Below are 25457 nucleotides of genomic sequence, written 5' to 3'. Positions count from 1 at the left end.
CACGCACACACACCTCTCCTTCCTCTCCATGTTCTTGTGCAACCACAGGAATGCACAGACTGGTATTGCTGTTGCCTGGAGTGGAACAAGAAAAGAGGGGATTCTTGGATATAGACACAAAGACGCGCATATGCGTGTGTGTGTGCACGCGCGCACACACACACGCACACGTACAGTGTCATACACCAGCAATACTGCTGCATGGAGTGGAAGAGGAAGAGTGAATATGGACAAACGACCCACTTCCTCTCCATGTTAGAGAGCATCTGTTGTCCCAGTCAGAGTCCTGGAACACAAGCATTAGACACACGCCCATACATTTATGCATGCACACATTTGCTTTTACGCCTTGTCAGGACATGAGCTCGCATATATTACATACATAAATATTACATAAAGGTGGCCTGTACATGTAATAAACATTTTTCTAAAGTTTTCCCTTCAGCAGCTTCAGCTTTAAAAATTGAAACGTAGGCATTGAACTTTTGTAAAAATAAATAAATAAATAAAGATAGATAGATAGATAGATAGATAGATAGATAGATAGATAGATAGATAGATAGATAGATAGATAGATAGATAGATAGATAGATAGATAGATAGATAGATAAAAATGACCTTTTGCTGGACCAGACAAGGTAGAACAAAAAAACACATCGGCAAATTATTCTGTATATGCTTATAATCATGACCTTCAGTGACCCTAATGGATCTGCCCTCTGGTACATTGGGGCTGGGTTAAAGGAGAAAATTATGCTTGATCCTAATAAATCCAAATAGGCCACTGGAGCAGAGCAGGGTCTGTGGATCAAAGACATTCCCTCGTATCCTGATCTGCAACAGCCTATAGCTAATGTCTGAAGCAGAAATATATAGCAGTTTAAAATGAATATTCATAGGCATGTATTTGTATATGTTAAGTGGAAAAGAAAAAGGGCGCATAAAAGCACTGTGACTGTTCCAGTTATAGTGTACGTGTTTTAATGAGATGGGAAAAGAGATTTATTGTGTAGAGATGCTGTGTATCTCAGCATTGTTCTGGTAGAAAATACTGCATTGTGTGCGTGTGTGTGTGTGTGTGTGTGTGTGTGTGTGTGTGTGTGTTCATGCAAATAGGCACAGAGAGCAGGTCTATTCTTGCCCACAAGCAAGTACAGGGACACTCTTCTTCTCAATATGTGTGAAAAGTGGGAATTGATTTTTAGACCAGCTAATTCTTTTTTTAAACCAACAGAGAATGCAGCAAAGCCCAGCTGAAATCAATAGCTACACTGTGTGTGATAACTTACCTCACGACTGAAATGTCCTCCCCATTTGGTGAACTATGCTGAAAAGCTGGTTATTTACTAACCAAAAGTCAGTGAGTTCTTACTGTAAAGTAACTATCCATTAATTATGTTTGGAAAACAAATTAGAGTAATGGACAAAAATAGGAATGACAGGAATGCTGTATCACAAAAGCTTAGTTTTGTATCAGATTTACGTTTCTTGGTTTACTGAGGCATGCTGACACTGACAAAATGCACACTTCTAGAGAGTCATAAAACTGTTGTGTTGTACATTTCAACTCAACAGGCAGACATCCTACCAAACACTAGCCATATTATGAGATGCAATATACAGTATGTTCTAGCCAGCAGAACTACATGCCCACAGAAATGAATATCCATTTACATTTACATTTATATTTATATTCACAGCACTTATCCATCACCCTTATTCAGAGCAACTAGTAAAAGTATTCCTAGCTAGTATAAACAGGTTAGAGTCCAAAAATCCCCTTACACCAACATACTTTCAGAAATAAGAGTCAGTGCTGAAACTTAAATTGCGAGATACAATACAATATTATACAATGTTATAAAATGCTAGACAATTCAATTGCAATTACTAGGCATACTAGTGCATTTAGTACAGTTCAAGCGCAAAAATAAAATCTTCCTATACGTGCCTAATTAGGTTGCATTCAATAGCTTTTCAAAGAAATGAGTTTTCTGTCTACATTTGCAGACAGGAGACAACCAGTGGGAGTTCACATGAATCTTGGAGAATGAGGGTCAAACGACCATACTTGCAGCTTAGATGTTGCAAGGTACCAAAATATCCAAAATTCATCAACTTAAAAAGGTGCTGTTTTCAGCACCCTGGATAGCAGCTATCCTGGAGTGACAATGATTCCAGTTTGTGGGAGTAGTGCTTTGCCCTGCCATCAAATTACTTATTTGTTGCTTGATTGTTTGTAGAGTAATAGCAGAATTATTATAACAGAACTATTAATAGAAGACAGTGGCGAGTGTTTAACCAGCAGTGACTCAAACACGTTGCCCCCTCAGCCAGCAATGTGTGTGTGGGTTGGACAGTCCTGTGATCTGGTCTCACCCACCCTACCCCACCCTCCACCCCCCGATACTATAATCACAGACTCAAACACACCTCCCAGAGTGACACTACGGCGGTCATACTCTGTCTCTGTCGCTCCCTAACTCTCTCTCAGGCTACCTCTTTTGCTGTGTCAGCTTCCCTTTCTTACCCGCTCTAGCACGTGTGTGTGTGTTTTGTTAAACTGAACTACTTTGCATGTTTTTATATCCCTTGAAGACTTAATCTACACATTTGGAGTCAGAATGTACTGTGGGCTTCTTACTCCTTAAATACCCCCTCCCCCCCTCCAAAAAAACCCCCCCAAAACATACATATACATTCACATGGGGAGGAATTCAGGATAGAAGAGTCAGTCTCATCTGATGCCACAACCCTTACTGGTGTGAATGTGAATGTGTTCTTATGCCCAAACAGACCGCATTGTGGCCCATGTGCTCATTTGTCTGCTTGGCTCACACCAGCCATGATTTAAATGGGTGATGCATTATACATGCAGCCTCAGTGATATAACTGCATCTGAGGCAGTGACTGGAGAATGAATGCAACCTCTCACTAACTTACAATGACGCTTGCAGGTCATGCATGTATACGCATTCGCATGCACACATGATAGGCTTGTACAATTAAGGCCGAGTGACAGATGTTCATCTGTTCCAGCAGTGAGTGATCCCCAGGGGAGGATGCCCCTGGAGATTCACCTTCTCTCAGCTCTTCCCTCACTCTTTGTTTCAGTCTTTTTTGGCTCATGCCCCCACCCCCATCCTCCAGTTCCACCCCCCAACTGTGATTCGCACAGCGCACAGCTCTGACTGAACAGGGTTCTTACCTTGGCGTGTCAATCATCTGCTCCTGATCTGAGCACTTGCATGTGTACAGTATGACCTCATTGTTCTTTTTAAACTCCTCTTCCACCACTGTTGTTCATGACCACTCAGGATAGAGATGAGGTTATGGACATGATAAATTAGGATAATCAAGAAATGCTGGGTCACAGTATAGAGTCTTGTAAGCCAAGTCTTTTTATATTTTTAAAAATAATTTTAAAACCAAAGTATTTTGGAAATTCTGTACCTAATTTATAATGGTAACTGTGTGTGTGTGTGTGTGTGTGTGTGTGTGTGTGTGTGTGTGTGTGTGTGTGTATGTGTGTATGTGTATGTGTGTGTGCACTTTGTTTTTGACACCCTTGTTAATATGCTCTATCCCTGAACATACAAATACATGTCCAAGTCAACATTAAAACTAATTCATAATGACTCCAATTTGGCAAGTTGTGTATGTGTCTGTGTTTGCATGTTGGTCAAAGCTGATGAACACCAGTGGACTGAAGATGTTGTGTATTTGATGGACTATAATCTTTTTCAAAATTATTTGTGGTTTATCATGTGACGCCAATATTGCTGAAAACTGGCATTACTATATTCTCTTGCAGTGTTGCAAAGGCATGTTTAATAGTCGACTAACCCCCCTACCTCCTCTCTCTCTCTCTCTCTCTCTCTCTCTCTCTCTCTCTCTCTCTCTCTCTCCCTCTCTGTGTGTGTGTGTCTCTCTCCCTCTCTCTCTCTCTGTCTCTCTCCCTCTCTCTCTCTCTCTGTGTCTCTCTCTCTCCCTCTTTCTCTCTCTCTGTCTCTCTCTCTCTCTTTTTCTGTGTCTCTCTCCCTCTCTCTCTCTGTCTCTCTCTCTCCCTCTCTCTCTCACCCTCTCTCTCTCTCTCTCCCTCCCTCTCTCCCTCCCTCTCTCACCCTCTCTCTCTCCCTCCCTCTACCTCTTTCTCTCTCTCTCCCCCTCTCTCTCTCCCTCTCTCCCTCCCTCTCTCTCTCCCTCTCTCTCCCTCTTTCTCTCTCTCTCTCTCTCTCTCTCTCTCTCTCCCTCTCTCTCTCCCTCCCCCTCTCTCTCTCCCTCCCCCCCCTCTCTCTCTCTCTCTCTCTCTCTCTCTCTCATACTCCTCCTTCTTTGCCTCCTCTCTCCCCTCCAGTCTCACTCTCATACTTTCGCTCGCTCATAGCCCCCTCTCTCCGGTTCGGATCAACATAAGAGAAGGTGACGGGATGAGGAGACATGGATTTTGCCGTGAGATGCGGGGGGAAAGGTGAAATTAACAACGCGTCGTTATTTACGATCCGTCAACCCGCTGAAGACCCCGAGTAAAGCACGACAGGGGATGAAGAATGAGTGAGCGCGGTGTTTGGTAAAGAGGTATGTAAGACCGCTTTTCTGTCGTCTCCATCTCGCCGCAGATGTATTTCGAGCCCCTTCGTGTAGTCAGATGGACTGTAAAGAGGAGTTCGGCTCTAAGTGGGGGTGTCTGTTACATAAGGTTGGCATGGCTTACAGCTACAGTTGACTCAAACAGAAAAAAATAAACCGCGGAGTCTGGTAATGTAAGAATTCGTCGTTGTCTATCATATTACACAGGACGCAAGCAACAGTCGAATATTCTAGAGTTGGGAATGTAAGAGCCCATTAAAACATACCAAGTAGGCAATTTTCTTTTTTTCATTACCAGTACGCCATATGCATACGGAGGCCTCATATGGTTATTTTCCTTAGGCAGGCTCTCGTTAACACAATATTGCATTATAGGCTACAGGGGATTTCGAATCTAACCTGTAGTCTAGATCATATCACCGCTTTGTGTTAAACAAGCCATGGGTGAACTCTCGTATTGTTCGTAGACTTCTATGAGCACTGTAAGAGTTATTTCGACACATGTATGGTGTGTTGATGTGACTTATTTGGGAAAAAAAAATATTTTTATGCATGTGCGTGCCTTTCTGTAAATACATTCAGTTAAAATAGTTAATCTTGTGGTCCTCTCTGGGCAGTAACAATCCTGACATAACATAGTTTATGGGTCCAAGGATGTATAAATGCCCTGTTTCTTTACCATCAGGTTGCCCTACTTTACCCTTTTTGTAGGGGAGCCTATTGGTGAACACACTTAACGATTTGGGCCAACGCACTTAAAATTTGGCAGGTTAACCGACAATTTGAAAGTGTACCTATTCTGTTCTGGATATGAGCTCCTTCCGTCTCCATGGCGACCCAACAATCTCTCATTCAAAACCACGGAGATCGCGCGCGAGCCTCTCGTTCGGAGTGGAATCGATTCGATGTTGGGACGAAGCGAGTGGCGTGCGAGGGCAAGCCTAAAAACTAGCGCAGAAAGGACACAGATACGCGGCTCTGGAGGCAGAGAAGCACGAACTCCAGAGAGTCCCCAAAACACTGAGGTTTATATCTGAGAGTTTTGTCTAAATTAATTTCAAACATGACCATCGGCGTTCTCCTCAGTTGTCTATTAAATGATACTGGCATTGATCTGTTTTAAATCAATGCCAGTTTCATATAATAGAGAACCCAGGAGAAAGCCGATGAAGAAATACAAAACATGAAACGCACAATATAGAAATGGAAGAGTAGAAGAGTATGGCCTTGTCTAACTTTTCGCTGTACCCCGAAACCTCTCAGCATCATCAGGAACACTTTTGCCGGATTCGGTGCGATTTCTGGCTGGACCCTTTTATGCAGTTTTGTTAAATGAATAATCGACTTCGTCGATATACGTCAATACCCATAACAATGGATGTTGATAGCCATTATCTATACTATAAATGTCAGAACCAGTTTATAACCTACAGCTTCTTGCCATTGAATATTTTCAGCACCACGGAGAGCGCATAATAAAGTTTGTTGCGGGACACAGGGTTCATCCTGAATTATTCCGTTTTAGCCTTGTATCGAGTAATCGCTCCATGACAGTGTCGACTTGTCAGATCAAGTTTGACTTCCTCTTGGCCGTCTTAAAAAGAACCGTATCTAGACAATATGTTGTTTACAATTATACGGTCGTTACAGTTGCTACAAGGTCCGAATTTAACCGCCAGTTGCTTCTTTTGGACTTTAAAGTTTTTCCGTGTTCCCTGTTTTTCCCTGGGTATAAAACATTACGTAGAGATCCTTCCAGTATTTCCTCTTGTATCTAAAATTAATTATATCCAGGCTTTATTTTTGCCAATGGCTTCCATTGCCATAACTATCTCCATTGGGCATAACCATCTCGCAATGAAATTAACAGAAATTTGTGTCATACGTATCTAGCCTATAGCTCCTCGATAAACAAGTAGGTATGCTAGGCTAGCTACAATTTAAATTACAATAATATTTACAAAGAATAGCCACAAATCTTCAGTCAGTAAGGTATACAAGAAACCCCACAGCAACTGTTTAGCCTATTGGGGTTTTCAAAGCGCTCTGCAAATGCTGAACTGACCCTCAGAGAAGGCTGTCGAACGTGTTGGGTTGTTCTTTCCAGCAGTGGGCAGTTTTTTAGGTATTTCAGGATCACTAAGCAATAAAACGATGAAGAGAGTTTAACACTGTAAATCGCTGAACGCTACTTCACACTGCACATTGTGCATCTGCCATTGTGAGGGCTTGACGGATCGAGCTGTGTGTTTCCATGGAGATGGTGGCTGCCTGGCTCATGTTCCCCGGCGAAGGAGAGAATTTTCCGTACAGCAAACGCAACACAGGAGACATATTGGAATATTAAATCTGCTGAGTTCATTAAAGGTGACTGAGATATTTATGGTCGCTGGTGAGGGACTGATCGCGGCATTTTCGATCTTACGTGCGCTAGTTGACGTATTTTAGGTTTCTTATAAACACAACTATTTGTGTTCGATTTGCAGATATTATCCCTGGAGCTGATTAGTTTAACACGTAAAATAGTTCCGGAGTAGCCTAAATGGTCAGAACCATGATCAATTTCATATTCATATTAAAGTATCTTTTGGCGCACAGTTTCTGGTAGACAATTGCACTCAGTATATCTAAAGTCATATTTGCTGGAGATTGAAGTTAATAACAGATAAACATTTGTTGCAAAAACGACAGCCTGGTGTTGACATGGAAAACAGATTGCTCAATGATACACTGTCTAAAAACAGATTCCTTCTCCAGCCCACTATGCAGCTGAACAGGGCAGCACGTCGTGCTCTTAAGTAGAATACCACAGAGTTTGAGACAGGTTTAATATTTAATATTTAACACAGCCACCGCTCACAGTGACCCACTGAGAGAGAGAGAGAGAGAGAGAGAGAGAGAGAGAGAGAGAGAGAGAGAGAGAGAGAGAGAGAGAGAGAGAGAGAGAGAGAGAGAGAGAGAGAAGCATTTGCTTTAGAATCAACGTTTACATTTTGGAAATAAAAAAATAAAAGGATCGCCTTTTATCACAAATCACCCTAAAGCCCAAAAATGATTACTGAAGAATTTCCGCGGAGCTGCTCGCACTGTTCCCGTTTCAGTAATCGTGCTGCGGTAACGACACGTTGCGTGTCAGTGGGTTAGTACTCGCGCAGAGCGACTGAGCTGTGTCAGCTCTCCGCGTGTAACCGAGGCCTAATTGTCATGTCTCGCTGACTCTCCTCACACGTGGCATGCCTGACCCCCACCCCCCCCCCCCCCGCGACCACCACCCTCACGGCCGGCTGGAGCCCCTCTCCCGCGCTGACTTGTGACGGGCTTTAACTGGCGTATTTCAGCTCCGCCTGGCTCCTCTCGACACTTCCAATCTCTTTCTGCTGAGTCAAGCAGCTCAGCTCAGGCGAGCAGCGGAGACTAAATTACCTGGTGGTCGTTCCGTTGCCTGATTTTCGGCGCCCTGATGGATGGAGGCTTGGAGGAAAAAGGGTGATTTTACAGGAGTGATCGTTTGCGTCGAGCTGCTGTTTCTTATGAAACGGATGATGTTTCTCTTCGGAGATTCTTTCCGCTTGTAATTACCGCACACAGCTCAGAGGGGTTGTCCTGCTACTCCCAGCTGGGATGGGGGACGAGGTCAGGCTGACAGCACCTATCAGACATGCGGAGCAGGTGTGCTCAGGTGTGTGTATTGTTTAGGGGGTTGTGTGTGAAACTGGTTGGGGGGGAGGGTGTATGTGTGCTAACCATCTCCTGGTGCTGAGGGAGCAGTCTATGTGTTTACATAAGGATTAGTAGTTTTCAGCATTCACAAACATCAAACACACAGAAAAAAAAAGTACACTTAGATTGACACCATGTAATGTCTTATTAGATTCTTTAAGCTCTCCTCTGAGACCTGTAAGGTGTGTGTTTGTGTGTCTGTGTTTCTATTTGACTCTCTTTAAACTGTCCTTTGGTTGTCCATGCATGTATTGCTATTGGATGGGTATGCTAAATGCACTGAAAGCCATTTCATTGTTCAGGCCAAAGTTCAATGTCTGAAATCAGACATGTCTGACAGCAATAAATCGCTCACTAAAATCCCTTTGCTATTAGCTCCTAAACCTTGGCACAAAATAATGATTATTTTAAATATGGCATTTAATTTAGGTGAAGGAAAGGTCAAATATCTAGGCTTTCTAAAACCTTGTAATTACAGGCTTAGTAACTTTATTATTTCATTTATTAATTTTTTTAGTAACTTCATTCATTGTCAATGTGCATTATCATATTTAATTACTTGTAATGTGCTTTTTAGTTTAATATTTACTTGCCTACTGCATTGCATTGTACTGTAATGATTTGCTATATTGCTATATTATTTATGGAGTATTGTCTCATTTAGATTATGGGGGGAAATTCTTTTACATTTTCTGATCTAATTAGATTAAGGGATAACCTTCAAGACTGACCCATATTTAAGAGTTACTAGTCAGAGGTTTTATGCTATAATATACTGCATGTTTTGTAATTATTCCATGTATAGTATACACTTCATTAAACATAAATGAGACTAGGTGGTTATTCTTATTATATTGGTGCACTTTTGAAATAGACTTGTAACCAATTGATGTAGGATGAGGCTCTGATTTAGGATATAAATTCATTTAGGTTATCTGTGTACTTGTTAATCATTTTTCCTTCTGCTGTTTGCACATTTTCATAAGTCACTTCTGTTGAATAGCTACAAGTCAATGTATTTGTGCTTGTTCTTTCACCATTGGTTGTTGTCGCTTACTGTTGTCACAGTGTGAACAGCTGTTCCCATCAGCAGGGCTCGCAAAGTAAAGAGAGAAGGTTGTAATAAAGACTGGACATGCGGACATGGACAGACTATGTGGAATGTGGGATTGGACCCTGGTCGTTTCCATGTAGAAGGAGCCCGTGATTCTGCTTAAAAAAACCCCAAAACAAAACATCTCAACATAAACAGAATCCCATCATGACCTGGTGAACAGCTGACAGTTAAATACACCCGGGTGTCCCCTGTGTGCATGCATGCGTGTAAGTGTGTGTCTGGGCATGTTTATGTGTTTATTGATTTTGACTGAATGTGTATAAACATAATCAGACCTTAGATCAGAGAGGAAATGAAGTCGTAACTTGGCACTTCATTACATATTGTTTATTAGAACTTCTTTTATGATTGAAAGGCACTATTAATCACAGAGCTTTTCCTTTCCTGTGTATACACACTCAGCAGAAGGCTTGAATTCCATGCAGATGAGGGAAGAGCTGTCCATCACTGTTCCACCAAAGGTTCAGATTAAACATAGACATTTGCAATAACTCACACACACACACACACACACACACACACACACACACACGCGCACACGCGCACACGCGCACACGCACGCACGCACGCACACACGCTCACACGCACACACGCACACACGCACACGCACACGCACACGCACACGCACACGCACACACACACATACACACACACACACACACTCACACACACGCACACACGCACACACGCACACACGCGCACGCACGCACGCACGCACACACGCACACACGCACACACACACACACACACACATTTGCTCTCAGCACTCACATATACTGCAATTCTGCTAAAAACAAGTGCACTGAGATTTGAAGCTAGGAAGTGTGTATGACTGGATGTTTGGAGGATGTATGGCAAGGTGTTGCTGCATATTTGAAGAGTGTGGGATATGGAATGAGTGTGGGATTGGGAGGTGTGGGGTAAGGAATGGCTGTGGGTTTGAGATGTGTTATGTAGGGAATGGCTTTCGTTTTGGTGCTGAGTGTTGGGACACTGTGGAGAGCAGGCTGCAATAACACACACAATTTAACTGATGGTGTGTTCAACATGCTGCCTCTCTTCCAGTGACCGTCATTAGTGCAGCCCAAATAACGGCCCTCAGTAGGCTTCCTGCAATCCACTGCTACACTGCATGACTCTGCCTTTCTTTAGCTGTTTAACACTACCTTTAAAATACAGAAGACTCATGAATCACCACACACAGTGTGCAGAAGAAACACCAACCTAAACACTGCCTTCCACAGCCAGCACACAAAACAAACATGAAGGTGCATGTTACAAGGAAGCCCGCAAATGCCAAAAGCATCCTCCCATAAAGGGGAGCATCCTCCCTGTCTCTCTCTTCCTTCAGCAAACTGCGTCGTGTTGGGATTAGGGGCACTGTCCTCCCATGTGCAAATCGGGAGAGAGAGTGGCCGTAGTCACAGAGGTGTTGTCCACGGAGGTGTTCTTTATGGAGGCTCGCTCCATGGAGGAGGCCCCGAGCAGAGGCGCCACAAGCCAGCTTTCTCCCGCACTGCTCCTCGACCGAATCGATACATGCCACCAGAATGAACGGCGAGCCTTTTAAGATGTGCAGAGAAAGGAGCAGGGCATCTTTCACAGTTCTTCATCCACTCTTGGGTGTTAATATAAAAAGCAACACATTGTGTGTGCTTTTGTTATTTGTGCTGGAATTTCTAAAAAGCTCCAATTTTGGATTCCTGAAGTATCGCTGAACTGTGGAGCCTAAAAGTGGTGGTATTCCAGAGTCAAGGTCATATTTAATCTGAACAATCATTTAATAAATCGTCAGTTTAAAAAAAAAAAAAAAAAAACTAGAAAATACCTAAGAACTAAGAGACCAAAGATATGTGTGCATATAATATAATGATAATGAAAATCATGTGGTCATGATCTTAGATAAGATGGGCGTTATGTAAGATTATTGGGTATCTGGTCAATCTAATGAAATGGGAATCCAGGAAATTTACAGGATTTTATGCCTGAAATCTATTATAAGATGACTGCAGCTCTGATCCTTCTCTCTCTTTCTCCCTCTCTATCTCTCTTTCTCCCTCTCTCTCTCTCTCTTTCTCCCTCTCTCTCTCTTTCTCCATCTCTTTGCTGACTGTTCTCACACATATGGCAATGGGGCGACTGTAGGTGCGAATGACACATTATCTCTGTTAGAGAGTGTAATTACTGCTGTTTTGCGGGCTGCCGTGATTTCTGATTCACTGCAGCACCAAAACTGGCAACAGCCCTCCACATGGGGGAGGTGACGGGATGTTTCAAGTCTGTCATTTTGTTCTACCCAATCGCGCGACGGAACAGGGCCCGGCCGGAACCAGCGGTCAGAGTCTGGCGCTGTCCCTCATATGGAAGCAATTAAATTGCTCGGTGTTTAACTCCAAACTGAGCGCGACTTAATTCCAGCTGTCACCGGTGAAAAGGTCAACTGAAAATTGAATTTTAAGGAACACACTCAAATAAATTGAAGCTGAAATTAGAATGATTTCACTCATAATGCATGTCAAAAAGAGAAGGTACTTCTGCAGGGTGCTTTGGGCTCTTATTATTGGGAATCAGGGGCTCAGTGAAATAGAGCCGGTTGCAGACTTCACCTCTCCCTGTGACCTTGTGTGCAGCATCACCTGGACCTCTCTTCCCCTCAGAAGGATGAGACACTGCTACAATCTATAAAGCTGTCACTGGACTTTAATCATTATACCGCTTGCCTTTTTACAGAATGTCACCTTAAATCTATAATCTCCGTCTCCAGTCTTCACTATGCTTTACCATGAGGCAAACATTTTCCTCCAAGCTCATCGAAGCTCCTCCAGGAGCAGAGGAAGGCAGAACAATTTGTGGTTCTGAATTTCAATTGTTACTTGAGGCAGGCATTTGAGCTTCCTGCATGGGTTAAAGATAAATGTAGATATGTGGATATCCTACTGAAGCCCTGCTGCCAGAGCTCCCTCTCAAAAGAGGCTTTAACCTGAAGGGATCTGCCTGGTTTACAGAGCCAATAAACTGTGGGCCAAGACACATGAGGAGAGCTCCTGGAATGAAGTAGATTTGTAGAGTTTATGTGTGTGTGTGTGTGTGTGTGTGCGTGTGTGTGCGTGTGTGCGTGCGTGCGTGCGTGCGTGCGTGCGTGCGTGTGTTCTGTCCATCCGTCCATTTCTGCACAGACAACAGTTATGCTAATTTTCTCATTCACTCTTCTCTCTGAATCTGGCTGCCCCTTTTCAGTGGGTTCATGAATATTAGAATCTTTTTCTCATCTGTTGCGTCCATTCGGGCAGCCCCGTTACACAGCATCCCAGAAAAAGCATATTGTCCCATTCTGAATAAACACAGCCATGCTTTGAAACAAAATGTTAGGCAGGCGCCTTGTCAAAGCAGCATGTGTTTGTGTCGTGTTTATCACCTGTCTGTGCGCTGTTCAGCACACTCTCCAGCTATAGGCCGAGTGCTCCCTACAGCCAGGATCAGGAGGGAGTACCCGCAGAAGACAGAACTGGTGCACAGATGGGTTTGATTTGTCATATGGTCCTGGACTTGTTAGCACACACACAAACTGTGTATATTTGTACATTTTGAACCCTGTCATGCTCTTATATGTGTTTATTCTCACAAAGTAAACCCTCTTGTTCCTGCTCATGCTTAGATATTAAGGGTACTTTCAGTGAGGGGTCCTAATGCCCTGACACTGCAGCCAAGTACAGACAGAGCAGTGTAACACTATTGTAATAGAGTATTACTATAGAGCAGAGTTGTTACAGAGTGCCATTATGGAGCAGTGCTCCAGAACTGTGTGTTACAAGGTATGTCGCACAGAGTTGTGTTACACATTGCTATCACACAGCTGTGACACAGGGTGGTATCAGATGTTTTACAGCGTACTTTTACAGAGCAGTACTACAGAACTCTGCTACAGAGTGCAATTACAGAGTTTACAGAGCAATGTTAAAGAACTGTGATATAGAGCAACGTAACCGCTTCTGCAGAGTGGCACACAGAACCCTGTTACAGAGTGACATCACAGCGTAGTATAGAGTTCTGTTACGGAAAAGTGTTATGCAGAATATGACAGTGTTATTAGAGAGAAGCGTTATAAAGTTAGGGAAAAGGACTAGTGCGTTACAGGACAGTAACAGGCATAACAGTAGCTAGCCAGCCCACTGATGCACTATGGGATATGAGTGGAGAGCCTTACAGTCACAGTGCTGGGAAGTGAGTCAGCATTCAATCTTTCTTTCAGAAGAGCAAAGAGAACAGAGAGAGAGAGAGAGAGAGAGAGAGAGATAGAGAGAGAGAGAGTATGTGTGTGTAAGGGAGTGAATGAACAAAAGCAAGGAAGAGTGCACTGGGTGATGGCTGCTAGACAGTGAGAGAGCTAATTAATCACATCAGAGAATGTTTACACATCTGTCTCTGTTTCTGCCATGCGCGTCTCACTCACCCACAGACGCACGCACACATACACACGGCACTGTTCGTTGGTTAGCAGGGTAGCCTGAAGTGTCTGTCCTTAAGGGCATCTGGAAGATTATGTCTATCAGAGTCCAGAAGATAATAAAGGTGTAGCAGTGGTTTTTATAATCTTAATCTATTTATATTCCCTGATGAATGTTACTAATATGTGTGTTTGAACAGTGTGAGTCATAGACACTGATAGCTCTTAAGATCATATTCTTTGTGTACCCTGCTCTCTCTTTCTCTCTCTGTCTCTCTCTCTCTCCCTTTTTCACTCTCTCTACATGCATACACACAGGTGGGGTAATCAGCACAGTGGCTGCATAATCATAGACACACACGTCTGTCCTCTACACTGTGTGTGAGTGTGTGTGTTCCTCTCTCTGCCATGCAGTATGTGGATGTCTCCAGGGGCAGCTGTGCTTTGGTCGGTTGGGAGCTCTGTATTTTACTTACTAAGTGCCAGCACCACATTGGAGGCAAGACAATGCAGTAAGACAAAGAGAGTTTCACAGAACATCAACCTTGGTAAACCACATATAGGAGTATGCTGTGATGTGTATGTGTTTGGACGTGCGTGCATGTGTGTGTGTGTGTGTGTGTGTGTGTGTTTGTGTGTGTGTGGTGTGAAGTGGAGAGAAAGCATGAGAATAACAGAGGGAGAGAGACAGAGTGTGTGCAAATATGTGAGACACAGTATGTGTGTGTGAAATGCATCTAATTTTTGTCTATTTTTAACAGTATAACTTTTCCTGTGTCAGGTACATGTAAAATTTAACTGGAGAGCAGTCTGTCTGTCTGTCTCTCTCTCTTTCTCTCTCTCGCTCTCTCTCTCTCACACACACACACACACACACACACACACACACACACACACACACATGCATGCACGCACACACCTGTGTGCACATACACGTACGCACGCTCTCGAGCGCGTACACACACACACACACATACACACACACACACACACCCACACACTCCAGCAATTCTAATAGCAATGCATGAAATCACTGTCAGGTAGATGTCTTTGCTAAAGTTCTGCTGGTTTTAGCCTGCAGAGAGGAGATTTATCTAATTAATCACCGGTTTTGTTTCCATGCACAGATCAAGTTTAGTCCTACTATACTAAGAAGGATGTGATATAGATGGCACTCAGTGAAGGTGTCATTAGCCCAGGTTTGGACTTCTAGGCCCCGTGTGCTTGTAATCTGAGCACGAAGCACTAGGAGCTGATGGCAACATAATGAAACATTACCAAATGCCAAGGAACACCAATAAAAACAGATGTTTTATGCAAGAAAAATCTCCAAGGCATCCGTTATTTGTTTAGCTACTCTGAGGTCAGCTGTGAGAACCATGAAAAATCTTCACATCTTTAATACAGGGGAGTGGAGGACAGCAGTGTTTGAAAACACAAGTAATAGATTTTGGATGCTTTTTCCCCTTTGAGCTCATGAACAGGAGAGAGCAAATGCCAGAAAAACAGCATTACTCAAATGTGCCCACTCAGGTTATATCTCAGCAACTTATGGCTAAACGCCTTTATAGCCTTCAGTATTTAGCAAATGACTGGCAGTGTGACACTTTTACACAAAGAGGTTTCAATTAACTACTCATTACATTCAGGCACTGGATAGATTAGTTGTATTGAGAGTGTGTGATATCTGATCTTTAGCAGTGATTTCCACTCTTGCTGCATTCGAAGAGACAGTGATTGGACAGGCCGGGCCGCTGTGTTTGTGCTCATGGCGAACCACGTGACGCGATGTGACATCTGACCAGACAGATAACATTCCTTTGAAAGCTCCTTTCCTTTGCCGGTAAACGTACTGTCAGGTCTGATCAGTACGCAAACGAATGAGACCTTCCAGACGCTTAGCATGCAACCTGAGACCCTTCTGCCCTTCACCATGTGCAATGAGGGGGGAGTTCTCTTCCATCCATGCCATATAGGGCTTGTTAAAGCCTGTCCATGCATGTGCACACACACACACACACACACACACACATCAGTGTTTACCTGAGCCGTAGGCTGCACACTGTCACATGCACAACTACAAGCAATACCGATCATCTGATCAATAAACTAACCAATTACCCCTGGGAGAGAGAGAGAGAGAGAGAGAGAGAGAGAGAGAGAGAGAGAGAGCAGTGGACAGAGGGCATATCTCCACGGCAGCTCATCTGTCCTTCGAAAGTTAAAGTCAAGACTGATTAACTGACTTCTTTTGTTCTATTCAGTTTAACCTCATTCTCAGAAATGGGATTAGACTGGGGAGAGGGGACACCGTCTCCGGATTGCAGCCGTTTGGGCGTATTGCCATAAATCTGTACAGGATGGCTGCTGGATTACAGCATGTATTTTAGCTGAGAAAGAGCACGCAGCTACAATATAGAAATCCACTTAACTGCAGACAAGACAATTGTCAAATTGCTTTCTTCCTCACAGACGCTGTCTGTTTCAAGAAATTGCATTTCTCTTCATCCCAGTCAAAGGGAGCGCATCCAGCTATCGTTTGAGCCTTCCATTAGGTAGCTTGTTCATGCCCTTATTGGGTTATTAAATATGTGACTGTTGCTGTCAGTTCTTGACTTAGCTAGTGATTTGATATTCGCTCAGTCACTGTAACAGTACAATGAATATGTGCAATATGGAACAAACATTCCTGCTGCTGTCATGTCCTCAGACATCCTCTGTTAGATTGCACGTATCTGTAAGAGCCGGAGCAGGAATTCTGTAGCATGAAAGGAGCCAAGGGCTTGGTCAGTGAGTGGAAGGAGCCAGGGGTTTGGTCAGTGTGTGGAAGGAGCCAGGAGCTTGGACAGTGTGGAAGGAGCCAGGGGCTTGGTCAGTGTGTGGAAGGAGCCAGGGGTTTGGTCAGTGTGTGGAAGGAGCCAGGAGCTTGGACAGTGTGGAAGGAGCCAGGAGCTTGGACAGTGTGGAAGGAGCCAGGAGCTTGGACAGTGTGTGGAAGGAGCCAGGAGCTTGGACAGTGTGGAAGGAGCCAGGAGCTTGGACAGTGTGGAAGGAGCCAGGGGCTTGGTCAGTGTGTGGAAGGAGCCAGGGGTTTGGTCAGTGTGTGGAAGGAGCCAGGGGCTTGGTCAGTGTGTGGAAGGAGCCAGGGGCTCAGTCTGGTGTCATGTCACAGATGTCACATTAGCCCTCGGAGCTGGTCCAAGCCGCACACTAGATTTCTCATTATATTTAAATGTTGTGCCGTTGGGGTGATTCGGAGCTGTAGAAGGCACTGGTTCATGTTTGGGGACCTCACCACTCCTCTTCTCATGAGGAGAAGGATGTCGCTCGCAGACAGGGCTGCAGACTTTCTGCCTGAACTAGAGATTACTGTTGTGAGTGCTCAGTAAACAGTGGATGATAAAGTGTGTGCATGATTGTGTGTGTGTGTGTGTGTGTGTGTGTTAATATGCTGTGATCAGTGTGTGGGCCTGTGGCGCTGAGATGGATGGCAAAAAAGAGATCATAAGGTCTCTCAGCAGGAAACAGTGGTGCTCTAATACAATCTGATTACTATGTGAAATGGCATGACCTTTACATGGAACATTGTTTTTAGAAGCTGTGTGTATGTGTATGTGTGTGTGTGTGTGTGTGTGTGTGTGTGTGTGTGTGTGTGCGTGCATTTGTGTATGTATGATCTGCTGTAAGCAAATAACTCTTTTAAATGCAGTGCTAATACACCTGCAGACTCTGATAATGGTGTGACCCTTGCTGGGACGAAACACTATGAATTAGTGTGTGCTTATGAGTGTGTACACATCCATGTCAGCGTGTGCCTGTTCTACTGACTCTTTCAAACCTGTTCCAAATGCTAGCCTGAAATATCTACTGCTGTGTTTATTTGAGCCTTAATTTACACTGTGCCATAGGTTACAAAATATATGAAGCAAATGTAGAAATCAAGCTGTAGAAAATTCAATTTACAAAAAAGCAGGCACTTGAAGTGGTGTCATAGTGCAGCAGTGCCATGCACACAGAGCAAAAAGACCTACAGCACTTGACCTTCAACACCACAGTCAAGAGTCCCAGTCAGATGCTGCTGTAACTTCACTTCCTGAGGATTAGCCAAAATGGTTACTACGAGAGTGTATGGAAAATGTCCATATTATCCAGTTTAGCCGGGCATGGGCCCTTGATGTTGTTAGAAGTCCTATGCTGCAATGATTCTTGACTGCAGGTTTAAGGCAATAGTGTACATCTCAACCCACAGCTCTATCATACCTACTATTCAATTGATTTTGCTTGTGGCTGTTGCATGCTTCAGGAGCCATGACGGTATTTCAGGTGGTTCGATTTTGCCAGATCTATAAATACATCCATCATGGTCAAAACCGAGGTTTCCGCACCTCAGTCGACACAGCTCAACAGCACCTTTTTAAGAGGAGGGGTTTTTGTTAAGGGAATTTATTTTAAGTCATATAATACCAGATGTTTTTCTTTCCTTTCCTGCCCAGATCCACGTGTGCTTGCTGTCAATATACTGCATAAATAAAACAACTTTAAATGATGCATGCTGGAAATCGTCAGAAATGCCAGAACGATGCCACGCTTATACCAGATATTTTAAAGTCCATGGAAGCATATAAGTGTTGAGATAACAAGACAAAGTGTTTTTGAAGAGCCATGGACTGGAGAACAGACCCCCTTCCATCTCCTCACTTTAATGTGTCATGCTAACTGACGCATTTAAAGGTCACGCTCACCCCAGCCTCGCTCCATCCCAGCTCATCAGAAACACAGCGCTGGAACAGTGATCATCTCTGAAGAGCCATCACCTGCTCCATTTACTGGAGTCTTAGAATGGAAAGAACAATAATGAAATGATCGTGCATGGTGAATAACGTGCAGCAAGAATATGGGGACACATATCTTAACTTTCTCACAGTATATGCACCGGACACTTTTTGCCTATTGGATTGCAATGAATGAGAAAGCACAAGTAAAAAGGATCTGATCATAGTTTAAATGAAACTTGCCCCAGGAGCCTTGCTCTGAGCTAAGCACTGGATTGATGCTGTGTGGTAGTGAAAAATGTGGAAAACCCTACGTGGTCTGAGTCAAACTCTAAAATCTGGGGACCATGTTGCCCATGGGAGCTAAGTTATGTATCAGAAGTAATACATACAAAGTAACCAAAACATGTATGTGTAGTTTAATGTCCAATCCCATTTTTTATTTGTATCCCTACCCCTTGTTCCCTTGAGTGGTTGAAATCTGCCCATAGGAAATGGGACAGCCCTTCAAAAATCTGATACGTTATCAGTAGCATTCGATGAATTTTACGTAATCAGACTCAAATAAATTTTTGACGGACATATTCCAATACAATCTTTTTCGTGTGGGTATCCTATTTTGGTTGTCTGGAGTTATCATTCACAATTTCACACATCAATCAGTCGATCAGTCAGCAAATAAAAAACGAACACTACTTCATTACCAGGCTGCTAGCGGTGCTCTGTAGACAAGCCTTGCAGTCTGCACTATTAGAGACAAGATCAGCAACCTTGCTGCTGGACTTTATTTCAGTTTTGGGCAATACACACACACAAAGGGAGCAATGCCTATGACAAAATACAGGATTGTCATGCACAAATCAACAATAACAATGTAAAGTTAGCTAGCTAGATAGCTACGAACACATTGTCATACTACCTGAAAGTTTTTATGCTGGTTATGAAGAAAAAATACCATAATACACTGAAACGAAATTGAACTAAGATAATACAATCATGCTAATTTTAATACAACATATAATATACAATAATATATTATCAGAATGTATAAATCTACAGGACACCCTACATCTAGGCGTGAACAAGCAAAACAGGGGTAGGGCCAGGGGGTGAAATGAGATTGGGCCTTCGTCTGCTAGCTGCATTAGGCTCAAACAATTTCCTTTTGTTTTTACCGACTCCAAAGTTGCTTCTTTATATCAGTGGCTCTGGGGCTTGATGTAGTTACTCCGAGTAAGGGATAAGCAAACTGTTTAACAATGTAGTAAAAACTACTGTTTGGAATTTTGATGGGCACTATATAAAATTTAATACCAAAGTGTGTGTGTGTGTGTGTGTGTGTAAAGCACACTAATGCTTTGCTAATTGTAGTACCTGTATATTATCTATGTAGCTGCTGGCATATAGTGACTCAGGGCTTAGTCATACAAGTGTTCGTTCGTTCATTCGTTCTTTCTTTCTACCTCCTCTTCTCTGTCCTTGTTCACAGCTGAAGATTTGAAAATAATATGCTGATACAGACGATATCATGCATGTGTCCTGCGTAATCTCCTGTAGTCTCGCTGATTTGGTGCAAGGGAATTTGCAAGATCGGCAGTCTGTTCCAACACTCTGTGAAAGCGAAACATCAGAGCGAGGAATAAAATTCAGCCCTGGACGGCAAATGCCACGAGTTTTCTGGGGAAAAGGCAGTTTGCGCACTTGAAAAGCTGGAGCGCTTCACGCCGCTGCAGCACAGCTCTGGCAGAGCCCTGAGCCCTCGTCTGTCTGCGTGCGCTCTGAGGTGTCGGGAACATCGCCACGCTGCTTCTCAGATCTGAGAAGGAGCTCTCTCTCTCCTGGCTGCCGCCTATCAGGGCTGCCGGTCGTGTGGAGAGGCTTCTCACCTGCTCCTGCGGGCGGACTTCCTGGCGACAGTGCTCCAAGTGCTTTTAGATGGTTATGTTGCCAAATAAGGTCGCGGAGCAGAACGCGGGAGAGAAAAAAGAGAATGCTCTTTGCTTCGTGGCCGACAGCTGTGTAGGGAGATGTGAGGGATGTTGGGCGGGGGGGGGGGGGTGCAGGGAGTTTAAGTAGGTTCACATTAGTGACGAATGCTCTGTTTACCTCCGCCCCCTTTCTGGGTATTCGTGCTCAGACAGGCTTAGAGTAGGGCATACATGGTCTAGTCTAATTAAGCCATGTATAGTTTAGTTACAGTCATGAAAAAGATATTAGCTCTAAATAAGAGGAAGACTAATTTGAAGACTTTTAATTTGCCAAATAACAAGACATCACGGAAAGCTGTCTCTTACAGTCTTTTAATTGCTTATTTTAGAAGAGGTCTCTGCTTCAGAATGTTCCGGTACATGTTGCCCCAACACATTTTATACGTTATTGTACTTGTACTCTAATAAACAAAATTACTAGACAATCTTGTACAAATTCACTGTATTGTTACACTGGCATAATTAGAGTATGGCTGTCAAAACATGGATATGGTGATGATCAAATCGCACTAGACCGTGAGGAAAAATTTTATTAAATGTTGTGGAATTTGTTCTGTTTTCATATGTGATTGTATTTATCATTGTGAATTGCATTAGAATGTCCTTCAATGACACACCAATTTGACCAAAAAAAGAAGGAAAAATGTTACAGATGAATTGTTAATTGGAGTGATGAGCTAGCACAGAACGATAGAATGGGCTCATACACAAGCATCAGACACGGAAATTCCATAATTGCCCTCTGAAGTCTTTTTTTTGCAGGCAACACTGGTTCTTCTTCATTATAAGACAAAGATTTCCTTTGCTTGCTACTTTTCCTTATGTACCTCTCAAACAGCGGAAGTCCACGGGATCATTACGCTGCTGTTTAGTGAAGCACTCGGTGCGACAGTAGCTCACACTGTTGTTAGGTGCACTCTGACTCTTTGTGGCTTCTAATAGATCCCTGGGTCAAAATGCACAGCAGAGCAACTACAGTGCAAGACACTGAGGGCCAATCTCCACACCTGCCGGTCTGGTGTCCACAGCTCTTTTTTCCAGCAGAGCAAACGCACCATGGTTCATCTATGGTGTCTGGAGACATACAGCACCTAAATCCAATTAAAAACTAAGTTGCTCACAGGGAAGGAATGGAATTTGTAACCATAAAATTCTTAGATCAATGTATACAAAAGTATATGACTGAAAACAAAACAAAAAAACGTTTGTATTCAGAATGTCATAGCAGGGCGACTGATACAGGATCAGATTCCCACCAGATTATACTGGCGTTTGTCACTGTAAATTAAAAAGGCAGACTGATTCAGAGGCACCACCCCTATCATTAGATGCTTTGTGAGAGTGAGGAGATAAGCAGATGATTCAAACTGCTGTATAATGGGGACTTATCTCATCATATGTGTCTCGCTTGCAGGCTCAGATCCTTCCAGAAGGCCAAATGGAGCAGGATGTGGAGAGCCCTGTCACGGTCAGGCCACCACGGCTGCCCAAGCAGGTGCGGGACGACGTTCCCAAGCAGCTGCAGGACCCCGAGCGGGCCAAGCGGAAGATCCAGCGCTACGTCCGCAAGGATGGCAAGTGTAACGTGCATCATGGCAATGTGCGGGAGACCTACCGGTACCTGACGGACATCTTCACCACACTGGTGGACCTGAAGTGGAGGTTCAACCTTTTCATCTTCGTGCTGGTGTACACGGTAACGTGGCTCTTTTTTGGTCTCATGTGGTGGTTGATCGCCTACACACGTGGCGACCTGGACCACATAGGGGATGATGCGTGGACGCCGTGCGTCAACAACCTGGAGGGCTTCGTCTCAGCATTCTTGTTCTCTATTGAGACAGAGACGACCATTGGCTATGGCTATCGCGTGATCACGGACAAGTGTCCAGAGGGTATTGTGCTGCTCCTGGTGCAGTCGGTGTTGGGCTCTATAGTGAATGCCTTCATGGTGGGCTGCATGTTCGTGAAGATCTCGCAGCCCAAGAAGCGGGCGGAAACGCTTGTCTTCTCCACCAATGCCGTCATCTCCATGCGGGACGGGCGCCTGTGCCTCATGTTCCGTGTGGGGGACCTGAGGAACTCGCACATCGTGGAGGCCTCTATCCGAGCCAAGCTGATCAAGTCCAAACAGACCAAGGAGGGGGAGTTCATCCCCCTCAACCAGACGGACATGAACGTGGGCTATGACACCGGCGATGACCGCCTCTTCCTGGTGTCGCCGCTCATCATCTGCCATGAGATCAACCAGCACAGTCCCTTTTGGGAGATCTCCAAAGCCAACCTGGCCAAGGAGGAGCTGGAGATAGTGGTGATCCTAGAAGGCATGGTGGAGGCCACAGGTAGGAGCAAAACACTTTGTAGGACATGTGACCCAAAACAAGATGCTAATCTACATGATCCTCAGAAAGAATAAAGAACTAGTGTGTGTTTACTTGAGAATTAGTGTGTTTTATATGTGAACTAGTGTGCGTTTACTTGAGAATTAGTGTGTGTTTATATGTGAACTAGTGTGTGTTTATATTATAATCCTCTTCATATTGAGGCTAAGTAAAGAGACAGAGAGGGCAGGAGATGGCGGGAGGGAAGTGTGGTTCTATAACATTATATTATATTCCATTTGTGTGTCGTATTGATAATCAGGTGCCATATTTGTGTCAGCTGTGTGTCTGCATGAGATCAGGTATGGCTAAGGGGTGTATGGTGAGAGAGTAAATGAGATGTTCTTTCATCAACAGCAGAATAAAGCATGTCTGACTGAGTGATGTGGTGTGCTGGGCCTAAATGCTCTCTGCGGAGACAGATTCTTCTGATTAGATGGCGAGGGAGAACTATGCTATTAGAGCAGAGTACAGACTTAAGGCTGCATCTGAGCATGCCATGCAGACACAGACACAGAGTAGATCAAAAGACACACTTAACCAACAATCAGAGCCCTCAACAGTGGATGGATGACTGCTGGACTGTAGATCCAATCGAATCATATTTATTCTTTACACTAGGTCACACTGTGCATTTTATGACTCAAAAGAAAGCATCGTGAGGAGAGGGTGACCAAGGTAGTGAGCCTTGTCCTGTATCATTTAATAAATAGAATAGTAAAAAAAAACTGCCAAGTGGCACACCATTGAAAGCCTAATGCTTCTACTCAAAGCTACCTACCTATAAGGTACATTAACACCTGCAGAAACTGTTATCGTGGAGTAACAGCCATCGATAGCCAATGGCTGATATCAAACTCATGACTCATCAAAGTACATTTTGAATCATACAGCTCGGTTCAAATCTAAGCTGATCGGAGGGTTGTGAGCACTCTCCTTTTCACTGTGTTGTGCTGCTCATCATTAGAAGAGATGTTAATATTGGACTGTTGGCTCAGAAATGCCTGACTCAAAACAACAGCAGCAACAAAAAACCTGGAAAATAAAAGTGTTGAAGGAAAATTAGAAAAAAAAAAAAGGTTTGAGAGGTGGATTGAATGATGGAAAAAACAGCTGTCTCTGAATTCATCAGGCAGGTGGTAGACCACTTCATGAAAATCGTGAACTGACAAATGAGGCCAGTTAAATAGGAGGACAATCAGTAAACCTTACTCTTTTGATCTTGGACTTATATAGGCTAGGGGATATCCTCTCTTCTGTGGACTTTGGGAACATGGCCACATGAGCATACAGTACTATGTTATGTGGACAAAAAACCAAGCTGAGCACAGGACTGGGATTTTGTGGTCCTATTCCTCCAGGCCCCTTAGGAGTCCTGCCATGCCCACAGACAGCAGAGCTCCCTCCACACAGGAAAGAGTGCAGCTCATTCAGCATGCAATGCGGCTCGTTCCATAGGTTATCGTCTGGGCGGCTGTGGTCAGGCTAATTGGAAAGGAGCGCTTTTGAGCACCTCGGATTTTCAGGGTAATTGTCACAGATTACTATTTTATGAGCCCTTTAGCCACAGAGTTCCGTGGGCGAAGAGAATGCAGATGATCCTTTATTAGTGCAGAACAGAGGCTGCATCTGCCCGAGATGTGAACTGGAGGCGCCCCCGGTCCACTCAGGAGCAATCGGAAGAAAAACGGAGAGGTTCATAGCAAATAGAGCAACTGCTGTCAAAGGGGTGGAATCTGCCTTATGCTGCATTGGTGGTGGAAAGTGATCTGTAGATTGGAGCAGCACTGCGGAGAGCTGTACAATGGGGCGCATTGTTAGGGTGATAAGGTTTAAGGCAACTCAGTGCATCAATTCAAGATTTACAAGTAGATGTAATAGAAAGCACAACTGGCGGAGGAGGTGGCAGTGTTTTAGACTGTAGGTGGCAGTGTTTTAGGATGTAGGCGGTGTTTGAGGATGATGGTAACAGTGTTAGAGGTTGTTGGTAGCAGGGTTTGAGACTATAGGGAGCAGTGTTTTAGATTATAGGTGGCAGTGTTTAAGGTTGTAGGTGGAAGTTTTTAAGGTTGTTGGAGGGAGTGTTTGAGGAGTGTTTGAGATTGTAAGTGGCAGTGTTTAAGGTTGTAGGGGACAGAGTTTGAGGTTGTAGGTGGCAGTGTTTGAGGTTGTGGGGGGTAGTGTTTGAGGTTATACAGTTGTGTGCAAAAGATTGGGTACCTTTGGCCAAATTACATATTTTATCATTTTTTACTGAGAAGTAGTAAGTAAGACAGTTTCTGCAGTTAATCAAACATAGGACACAGTATGGCATATCCTAACGCACAGTTACTCTGTCTTTCATAACATAAAATTAAAAATCAAAATATTCACTGTAGCCTGTGCAAAGATTTGGGCACCTTAAGAGTCACTATTTAGTAGCACCCCCTTTGGTGGAGATCATACCTT

The 25457-nt window shown here is 43.8% G+C and overlaps 1 protein-coding gene across 1 annotated transcript in view; it reads left to right on the top strand.

Annotated features, from left to right (window-relative positions):
- Positions 1-4347: 4347 nt before the first annotated feature.
- The window catches only part of kcnj6 (potassium inwardly rectifying channel subfamily J member 6), a 31806-nt gene continuing 10696 nt past the window's right edge, over positions 4348-25457 (top strand). Inside the window, exons 1-2 of the mRNA XM_027017009.3 lie at positions 4348-4578; positions 22046-22970. Of these exons, the coding sequence (XP_026872810.1) occupies positions 22070-22970 (901 nt within the window). The 5' untranslated portion in view covers positions 4348-4578; positions 22046-22069. The remainder of the gene's footprint in view (positions 4579-22045; positions 22971-25457) is intronic.

This window comes from Electrophorus electricus, chromosome 19 (assembly GCF_041902795.1).
Source record: "Electrophorus electricus isolate QZ-2024a chromosome 19, ASM4190279v1, whole genome shotgun sequence".
In the NCBI taxonomy this organism is placed as follows: Eukaryota; Metazoa; Chordata; class Actinopteri; order Gymnotiformes; family Gymnotidae; genus Electrophorus; species Electrophorus electricus.
This window is presented reverse-complemented; position numbering and strand designations above follow the sequence as displayed.